General features: G+C 37.5%; 1 protein-coding gene and 1 long non-coding RNA gene across 2 annotated transcripts; one reads left to right on the top strand and one right to left on the bottom strand.

The window, feature by feature from the left end:
* The first annotated feature begins 344 nt into the window (after positions 1 to 344).
* On the top strand, positions 345 to 1,474 carry LOC140947223 (uncharacterized). Its single transcript, XR_012166933.1, has 2 exons — positions 345 to 587; positions 1,097 to 1,474. It is a non-coding gene; the product is annotated as an uncharacterized lncRNA (long non-coding RNA).
* Positions 1,475 to 6,487: 5,013 nt separating this feature from the next.
* LOC140948349 (neuropeptide FF receptor 2-like) lies at positions 6,488 to 7,512 on the bottom strand. Its single transcript, XM_073397586.1, has one exon. It carries the CDS (start codon positions 7,378 to 7,380, stop codon positions 6,517 to 6,519), a length of 864 nt encoding a protein of 287 aa, XP_073253687.1. The 5' UTR covers positions 7,381 to 7,512; the 3' UTR covers positions 6,488 to 6,516.
* Between the last annotated feature and the right edge of the window lie 3,481 nt (positions 7,513 to 10,993).

Here is a 10,993-nt window from a genome sequence, read left to right as displayed (position 1 = left end):
TACCCTCATAATCCACAACCCTAAGGCTGACATTAAATTTTTACGATGTGCAAAGTATTTTTTTGAAAAATTGGTTCACGACGCTGATACAGCACACTTGAAACATTTTCGCTGTGGATTTTATAGGGAAATACGGTCAATGGAACGCACCCTTAATAACTGTAAAGCTTATGATAAAAGTTAACAACTTTGATGCTAAGATGCCATTTACAGGCGTACTTTTTGTCAGTTACTCAATAAATAAGAAATAAGTATTCATTTCCCAATTAGCAAATCAAACTTGTAATAACAGCACTGAACCAAATAATAACCACTCTGTATTCTAATGTCCAAAATATTATTGGACATTGCTTATTTAAGTTCGGTCGAATAAAAATTTTTGGCCACTATAGACTGTACCCTGCAGCAGCGACGGAGCACTACACTAAGCGATGGAAATCAGCGCCAGTTGCATCCTTTTTGCCCTTGTTGTACTAATAACATTTTCAGTTGAAAGTGAAGCTGTCGCTAACGGAGGTATGAAGGGCTTTAATTTCGGAAGGAGAAGACATGAAAAGAGGACATTTTCTACAGCAGGGAGTGTAATGGTGAGATAAAAGAGGCCAAATTAGATTCTAAGACGAGTACGACTACGAGTAAGATATTTACTCAATACCGAGTAGTACGCGCGCGCGTGAATCAGCGTCATTTTGGCAGGAAAAGGTGAGTTTTCTCGAGAATGTCGTAGTGGCAAAAACAAGGTATCAAGTGTTAAAAGTTTTATAATTTTACGATCGGGAGAGGGCTTAACCTCCTGAAAGATACCAGCTAGCGTCTCCGGTGAATCAAAAGTACAATGAAGCCTTCCAGGGTGTCAATTACATGTAATGAAAATACGCGAAAAAACTTTCAGTCACTACAAATCTCGACCTTGTAGTCGTTTTTCGTCTTAGAATCTAAAGGTCTCTATTTATATATTTATTTTTATTTCCCCACTGTGTTCTTCAGAGAGAATTTCAAAGAACCAAACGTATTCCTAAAGCATTGAATTTGTGTTCGAATGTAATGGCCTTTTTACTGGTCAGCAATTAAAAATTTGGCCATGATATTCTTTCAGAATAAAAGAGGAGATTGGGCCACAAAAGAAGTGAAGAATGTTGCCAGTCGCTTCAAGGGAGAAAGCATCCAGCCTCAGATACAGTTTTAGTTCTTTTCAACGAAATAACCCCGGCCGATATAACAAGTAGATAGTAATAATACACTATTGTATCTCAAAAAAAAGTGCATTCGAATTTCACTAGATGCATTGGAAATTAAAAGTTACAATATTCTCAAAATGCACAGCTTTGTTTCTTCGAGTTTTCTGTTAGTTCAATTTTCAGTCAGGGATTAATAATTAATGTATAAGTGATATTTCAGTTAACTCGGATTGACACTAAACTCTGAATTGTGTATTAATTATGAAAGGCAATAAACTTTCTCCATTGATTCTGTGCTCAAGAGTTGTGTAATTTATCTACTGTATTATATTTCGAAGAATAAAATTTAAGCTCAATAAAACATGTACATATGTGTGTTTAGTGTTTTGCGCATTTTTCTTCATTAATGTCTATTAGGATCAGGCAAGAGAGGATAAAGGGGACAGAGAAGGCTTCCCCCATACACACCCTATTCGATAGGTAATTCGTCCCGAGTTATTTTTAAGACCACAGATCCAAAGGGGGATTAGACAACAGCCAATCACATAGCGCGAATGTGTTGCGCGTGGATGACCCACGCTCAGAGCCACGCGTCCTTCACGAATTGAGGCAGAACAAAATGGCGGAAGACGCGAAGAGCGATATTGCTATTCGTTTTGTCGACGAAAACGACTAGAGAGAGATTTCTGCTAAAGCTGTGTCAGCGAAACGGAAGTTAAAAAAAAATCGCCCTTCCTGGCTTGTTTCTAAGCATTGTTACGCCGTTGATTCGAGCGAAGCTTAGAGGTCTGGCGAAGAAGTTGAAAAAGTCAGTGCAAGTGAAAGTTTGAACGAAAGACCGGTAATTACAAGCTTGGGAATCGTCAGTTTCTTACGCTTACGCTTAATTCTGAGGCAAAAGTTGTGTAGCTGCGTGGTAATTCCAATATGTAAAAAAATCGATAATAACGATAATAAAAGAACAAAGAAATAAAAATAGAATAAAAAGCAGAATGCGCTCCTTTAATTATCAATATTGCAGGCGAGATATCCTCTGAAAAAACTATTATTAAGCACTCATTAATACATTATTTTTAAGTTAAATAACCCAACAAGCACACTATAAAGCGATCTTCTCAAAGAAGGTGTCCATAATCAAAGCCATCAAAAGATATTTACAAAGAATATACCGAGTCTTGATATTCCAAGTGTTATCCATTATTTATATCTAATCCATGTATTCTATTATAATGCAGTTGTACGGGGGCAGTAATTAAAGTTGTAAAACCCTTTCGGTTTTGTTAATATAGATGGTCACACTTTTTTAAGCTGCACATCTGACAAATGTAACGTCTAAAGATTGGCGGACAGTGATAATAAGTATGTCCCTTTAGATACGAATAGCACACGAGATAAAAAGCTAAAGTTTCAACACTCTGGGCAACTAATCTGTGCAAGGTGATCGTGCGTTAGACAAATCCAGACAACATTGCAAAGTTGGCGGTGCTTCGGAGAGGCGTTTAGAGATGCAAAGCCGGTTTGAAGCGTTGAGAAAGGATTGATTTCTCATTGTTACTGATTAAGGTCTAGTTAGAAACACATCTAACAAACTTACTATTAAATTTTAACGATAATTTTCGAATATTACTTATACTTGATGCTGAGTTACGCTTTCAGTATCTTCGCACTCTAAAAAATGTAGTCTATCTCATTTCTTGTAAGATCTGTGGCATTCAGTATGTTGCATCCACTACCACTACCTTTCGGTTTAGGTTTAATAATCACAGAAGCAATGCTCTTCTCAAGTTGTCTTCAGAAAATAAGAGGAATCTTATGATGATACTCTTTACCAGCGTATTTTCATAATTCGGGACACTTAGGATTAAAGCATATGTGTATACAGTTGATAGACAGGGCCATAGGAGAGAGGGAGCTGCGGGAGAAGGAGGTGACAGTGGATGTACAAATTAGGAACGCTGCGCCGACAGGGACTTAATAAAGATGATCGTTTTTATGCCTAAAACAGAAAGACGCGTGTGGGCGCGCGTAGGAGATGCCATGCAATTTTCCATTAGACTTTTAAAATAACAGTCATTTCAGTTATGATGCGCGCGTGTTGCCTTGGCAATTCAGCAATTTTAAAAGTGCCGTGCGTTAACGGCTAGTTAGTCACCCAGAAGAAGATCACTGAATGTGATCGAACTATAGGTGGATGGAAAAGGAAGGTGTTCTGTCATCACTCATAAATTTTGATATATTACCGCAGTACACCTGCTCCCGTTACTCAGCTCGAGGACGACACGTTCCGTTCCTTAGAGTAAATAATACGGCTTTTTCAGAGCAGATCAAGCACGAATTTTAATCGAAATCAAGCAGATACTCGACGGATTTTTTTTTTTTTCGGAATAAAGATTGTTTGTCATGATGTCATATCCTTCAATTTATTGTACATGGTGTCGTACTTGTATTAGTAGTCAGGAGCCCATGGACCCCGTAGCAGTTTAAGTTCAATATGTAATCCAAAGATTGAAGTTTACTAATATACAGATTTAGCCAAGCCTAAAGGCGAAGCTCCCGTTAATAAATATGTAATTTACTTCAAACAATAAACTTGAAACCATTCCAAAGAAATTCACTTGGGAGTTCAGCTTGCGATCAGATGAAAAATAGTAACTTCTCAGCGGAGAACTTAAAAAAAACACGTAAACTCGATGTGTCGAACCCGCAATATGGGTACGTGATACTGGTCAGCGGATATCCTGATTGTCAGCTGTCAATTGACCACAACTTGGATGTGCAATACCACGTTGCAGGCTCCCACACTAAATTTCACATTGGTTTTCCTGTGACGCAGATGAACAGACGGTCGGGCGGACGGTCACGTGATTGCCAAAATTCCTTGGATGGATAGATAACCAAATTTTCTTAGCTATGGGGCTCCGCTCGCGCTTCGCGAGCACGCGGAGCTCCGCTAATAACTTAGTACAAATTAATGTTCTGATTTCAAGGGATCATATAAGGAATTAGAACGTTTTATTCTTCTTTATTATTTTAATCATAATCGTTATCATAATCATTATCATCGCCATAATATTTAGAGAGAGGTGCTTTTGAAATTTGGCGGCGCTCCTGCATAGACAGTCACAATATCGACTAAGTATTCTTCGAAATTCTAAGCTATAATTTTTGAGCGTTTCATTCATCTGAGTGTACCATGGGCCTGGCTGAACAGCGCGCCCACGTCTCATAGTCGTGTGCGTGTTCGTTTGTGCAGTGGAGGCAAAATCTTTCAAACGTACGGTCTACCGGCCTTGTAGGCAAGTATAAAGACCTTGAAATCGAAATTGAAAGAATGTGGGGTGTGAAAGCCACAACAATTCGGGTAGAGATAGGAGCCCTGGGACTAACATAGAAAGGGTTGGAGAAATATATACGACAAATCCCAGGTAACATCAAAAAACATGAGCTACAGAAGATCACACTACGAACATCACACATCCTACGAAAGGCACTCTCCATCAAATAGACTTCAACGTCAATCTAACCCTGGACCCTGGGAATGGGCTCGCCTATTATGTTGTACCAATCGTATAAATGAAGTTCAGGATAAAAATAATGGTAATAGTAGTAGTAGTAATAATAATAATAATAATGATAATAATAATAATAATAATAATAATAATAATAATAATGTTTTTGAATGTACAATTAATAGACAATTTTATTAAAAAACTATTAAAATCCTATTTACAATTAATTCGCTTAAAAAAAAGAAAAAACTATTCATTCAAAAACACTATTTACAATTTCTGTCTATTTAAAAAGCACTTAATTTAGCTTAAAAATAAGTTAATTAAAACTAAGAAAAATTTTTTCGAATTAAAAAACATTTCATTTCAATAAAAAAAAAAAAAAAAAAAAACTGTCAACCTCTACAATTCAAAAGTTTCTTTCAACTGCTAAAAAAACAAAGAAAATAGTAATAATAATAATGAAATAAAAAGATATATATGAAGTAAGGAAACACATCAATAGTCCGATTTAATGGCTCCTTCAGCAACTTCGACGTCGATATCAACATTCTTAATGTCACATGGCACTCTTCTGGTCCTAGAGCCTCGAAGACAAACCAACGCAGATCTCAATAGTGCGAATGAGGTTCTGGTTCTGATCCATGAGATGGTTTTGGCATACTGCTCCCCTTTTTTGATGGCAATCAGCTGTGCTAAACGGCTATGATACTTCAAGCACTCCTTTCCCATTCCGCCAGTTGTGGTGAAGACCAAGGGTGTAAATGTTCCATGCTCGATGTCCAGGACTCTCTCTGAGTAGAGACGCTTTTTCTCGTTCTCATGGATACGATAGATTTGTTGTGGCTCTAGGTCCCTATACGATACAGCATTAGGGTGACAGACCCTAATAATAATAATAATAATAATAATAATAATAATAATAATAATAATAATAATAATAATAATAATAATAATAATAATAATAACCACATGAACCACCCGACCGGTTTTTAGAACTTTCAAATTGCTTTGCTCGTTGCTTTTATTTTAGCTAAATGTTAATGAGTAAAATTTTACAATACATTTTCTTCTTTTACGGCCAAGATCTCTCAGGATCCGTAGACGCACGCTGATGCTGTCTCATCCCTAGCTCTCTATCCTCAGCAAGCATGATAGCCTGAGAAGCGTTAGTCGCAGATGTCCTTCATCCAGCCTCTTCGGGGCCTGCCACCCCCTCTACCGCCAGGAACGCGACCATGCATGATGATTTTAGCCAGTTTTAGCTCACTTGGATGTCTCGTGACATGGGAAAATTTTCAGTTTCCGCTCTTGTGTGCCAAGTATTTCACCTGCTCTTTCACTGACTCATCTGTGCGTTTGTCCTTACAATACGTATTATTTGAATATTACCCACGAAGCATAATTTTATAATTATTTGATAGTATCGATAATACATAATTATACATCGTTTATACAAACGTTCGAGTTTGAACTTGTTTTTACAGACAAGTGAAGAAATTAAACCAAAGAAAGATAAAATCCAGGCTTTTTAGGGACTTATTCGGGGAAAAAAAATGAGCTTTAGAGTGGAAAGGGGACTCCTTTACCCTTTTAAGCTATTTTAACTTCGGGGTAGTAGCAAGGGAAACCATTTCTTTGCTTTTGAAAATAGACTGCTTAATATATACAGGTTTGGACGCGTTCTTAATACCAAGAGGAAATAAGGGAACTGCAAGAGTAATGTGAGGGTAAATCTCTATTCCTCCTACACTTCTTTTTCTTGCCATATTCTGACTCTTTTTCTATAGGCCCCTTTTAAATCACAAGGCACTATCAAATCCACATGTTTACAAGCTAATAGAAGTGTTTTTAGTAACCCGTGAAGTCGAACCATCCATCTGAAAACCATATTCCTCCCTTGAGAGTATGTACTTAAGACCGTTTCGGTAGTTTTTACCGAAGGCAAAACAAATACAGGGATTTACAGCACTCCAGGAATGCACCATTAAGAATGAAATGAATTGCAAGATAGTTAGATATGCGCAAGTGGGTTCTTCTGCACTGTGTAAGTAAGACATTGCCATGAACATGTTTACAAGCATCGGGAAAATACAGGCCAAGAAAGCGATTATTATGGCCACTGAGAGGCGAAGAACTTGCCGGCTCGTTTGGTATTTATGAGGTGATCTTCTTGAAGACATCTTTTTCCTCTTTGTGGCGTTTCGTTTGACGGTGCACGCTATCATGGCGTACAAGATGGCCAGAACACAGACGGGTAAGATAAGAAAAGTTATGGATATGACCGTGACGTACCATTTATGTGTTTCTTCATGGTCAAACGCTGGGTCCCATCTTGGCCTGCATTCATAGGTTCCATCTTCGTTAGGGAACAGTCGAAAGGTGTAGAAGTAAGGAGCATAAACCGCAACGGCCACAATCCACGCGCACAGAATGCATGTTAAACGCGATTTTGATGTGATAAGTGTTGCCTTTAGAGGATAGACAACAGCGATAAACCTGTCTATTGCGATCAACACAAGGCTTTCTATAGAGACCACAATAGAAGCATCAGGAAGAAAGTAGCAAAGTTTGCACAAGATGTTTCCCACTAACAAGGGACTGTCCACCATAAAGGCAGAGGATCCGGTAACAATCTCCCCTATCCTTACTGGCATAATGGTCAACGACATGAGAAGATCAGAGGCGGCCATGTTGAATACAAAATAATTAATCGACTTCCGAAGATGTTTATTCTTGTAAATAACCACGATAACAAGAGTGTTTCCAACTAAAGAAACCAGGAGAATGGAGACATAAGCAAACACCTTGATCACCTTCTCTGCGTTGGAATCCTTCGAGAACTGGCAATCCCCATCATCAAAGCTCCCAGCGCCAGAGCTGGAATTTTCAAACATGTCGCTATGATTCGGAGCCTTTTTAAAGAGCGAAGGATACTTTCTTTGTAATTCTCAACGATCTGGTCGCAATGAACCTGCGATATCTCCCAGTATATGTAGCAATTGACAGGCAAAGAGGCATGCAGTTCGATTAAGATGGTAGTGGACTAATTCTATTAGCCACCGTGGCTAGAAAAATTTAAAAGCAATTACTGATGTTTTTGTTCAGTGGCATTTAAAGATGATAATTGCTTTTAGCTTTTATGAAAAAGGGCAAAACCTTGTGGACTGCGCGATAAGTTTTTTTGTAAAGCGGAATAAGAGTAGAACAGTTAGTGTAAACTTTGTTCAATTTCTCACAGCATCAGGACGTCAGAGGAAAAACATGCCACAAACTAGTGCGTGCATGTTTTCACGTCCCTACTATCGTCGAAGAGACAGCCGGAGTGTTTTAAAAAACATATCGGAAAAGACATGTCATCAATTAAAATAGAAAATTACAAAAAAAGGCAAAAGGAAAAGGCCTCTATAGAATTAAGATTGCCCGAATATCAAAATAATGTCAGGTGCGTATAAAGTGTTTACAGAACAAATAATGTAAATTGACCATTCTTCTTCATTACCACAAACACCACTGACAACAAACGTGCAATTAATTAAAACTAAAAGGTTTCTGTATAATTAAGATTGGCTTGATGTTGAAATAATATGACCAAATACGTTAAGTATCTATAGATCTGTCAGTAAATGTAAAACGACCATCCAACTTCTTATAACAACAGAAACACCCAAAAAATCAACTAAAGCCAAATGGTTTCTTTATAATTAAGCTAGATTGGTCGGATGTTAAAACAATAATAATGATCAAAAGGTACGTTAATCAAAGTGTAAATGGACCATTCTCCTTATTGTACCACCACAACCAGTCAAATTGAAAGGACATGTTATTAATTGTAATTGTAATTAATTCATTACAGTCGCAAAAAAACGACTTTACTTATATGAGAAAAACACTAGTACTCTACATTATTTCACTACGAAGAAATGATTCGCAATTCTGCTTTCGTTTTTATTTTAACCAAATATCTATCGCAAATCTTTTACAATTTAAAAGGTCATATTTGGAAATACTGTTTTTCTTTGCTTTTTCCCCTTATTCAAAGACACTCATTAACGAAAATCGACTATTGAACGGTAAACTATTCAGGGTTTTGAAGATTGCCCTGTGAGATAAGGATAAAGCGGTTTTGGCCGGACGGTCACTTCACATTCCGACTAACGGACTAAGAGAGTCCGAAGATTCAGAGAAACTTAAAACTCCAAACGCAACCCCAACCCCCGCTCCCCCCCCCCCCCCCCCTTCCTCACTGTGAGCTACTTCTTTTTTTCTTTTTTACTATAAAATCCCCGAATTTCGGGTCCATTACAAATTATCTAACGTAGGCGAAAAATTGAGTAAATATTGAAGCGATGTCATAGATCTGGCTAAGTTTTTACTCTGGGATTTCCTATTGTCTCAAGTTTAGCACAACATCAAATACCCATGCAGCACGCGAGAATTTACCGCGCTTGATTGCCCCCCGCAATCTATTTACTATTGTTTTCTTCCTTTCTACAGCATTACCATTCTTCTGAAAGATTTCAGAGGGAAACCAGGCACCTTTAATTCGCGCCTGCTGCATGGGAATTTGGAATAGGAAATCCGAAAGCAAAAACTGAGCCAGATCTATGACATCGCTTTAACATTTACTTAATTTTGCGCCTACGTTAGACAACTTAAGGTGATTCCCTGGTTTTGCACTGCGCATCTCTTACTGCGCATAACAAGATGGCCTCCGTAAAAAAGAGCTTGTGAAGTAACATTATTAAAATGAAGTTGACTGAAGAGAAACGCTATTGAAATTTTTGCTTGCGGTTGTTTCTTGCCGAGGTGAGACTCAATGTGGTGGGAATATGCATAACGTAAGCAGTACGCGTGTTGCTGAGTTGGACTTCCTCACGGAGAACCTCGATAGTGGATGTTTAATTTGTGCTTATTCACTTTGCTTTTCATTTAAACGCTTTCTTTATCACATTGTATCCTAAATGTGATATCTTGATGTAAATTCTGTAAAAACGGATTTTTTAATACTTTCTTCCCCCTTTCACACACATTCTATTTTAAAACTCGCCCCAGTCCTCTCTCAAAAATCAAGCAAAATGCATTTGGTGCGCACTTTCTGCAGCTCTACCGCAAAAACGAGTACGGTGACCCCCATTTTTTATTTCATGATTTTAATAAGGACAGTGCTTCCTTTCGCTGAGAAAAAAATTGGCACAAATCTATGTTCAGTTTTTTGGCAATTTTACTAAATTGTACGGATTGAGCTATCACGTGTCGAATAGCGCGTGTCCAATTTAATTCTACTTTGGAGCGTAAAGTAAAAACAAGGGCATTAAAAGGCATTTTTATGGTACGTAAGTGGATAAACAATACATTAAAGTCAAATTCCATGCGATACCACATGAATCATTGAAAAAATCTTTCCTTTTTGTATAGTTTTGGGCTACGCGCGGTTTTTGTCAAAAGGTCCAAAATAGCCGTATTTGTCAGCATTGTGACGTCAAAACGAGCACGGTGACCCCCACTTTTTATTACTTTTTTATCATCTTCTTGACTTGTTACATCAGTGTACCAAGTTTCATATAAAATCTATGTTAGGTTCTTTTACTAGGGAATCACCTTAAACAGTTTTCAATGGACACGAAATTAAGGGATTTTATAGTACACTGATCAATTGCAGCACTGAAATTCGATCTATCGACGAATTTTGGTTTAATCGCTGTTTTCGTGAAAATAGCCTTAGAAATTACAAAAAGAGCTTAGCTTTAGTTGTGTTTGACGGATTCACATGTTTTCATGTTTTCTCGAAATGGCGCAAGTCTACTTGCTTTTAGCCGTTTGTAGAGTGTATAAAGGTCATTTGCAAAACGAATGAGTTACAAAAACGGTTCGGGAACCTCTGAAAGGTAGAAAATTTGTCTGCATTAAATCCAGCATTACATCCAGCGCAATGCATGCATAATTTATATCCTTTTTGTAGAAATTCAAAGATATCTCGAAATTCCTCTAATAGATTTTTGTGAAACTTCGCACATCAAAAGACAAGCACCCAAAGTATACGTAGCGTAAAGCATTTCCAAAAAAATGCCGATAAGGGCAGAAATTCGATTTCGGGCCAAAACTGTTCTGACGTCATTGTCACGTGATATTTATTCCGATCGTCCAAAACATAATATCATAATAAAGTTCAGTCTATTTGTAATACATGTGTTTTAATGGTTTTACAACAAAGATCAATTTGTTTCAGTGTAATAGATTCAAAGATGTGTAAAAATACAGCTGTTTAGCCACTTTAATATTAATTGTTGTACTGCAAATGCAGAT

The sequence above is a fragment of the Porites lutea genome, chromosome 9, assembly GCF_958299795.1.
Source record: "Porites lutea chromosome 9, jaPorLute2.1, whole genome shotgun sequence".
NCBI classification, from domain to species: Eukaryota; Metazoa; Cnidaria; class Anthozoa; order Scleractinia; family Poritidae; genus Porites; species Porites lutea.
This window is presented reverse-complemented; position numbering and strand designations above follow the sequence as displayed.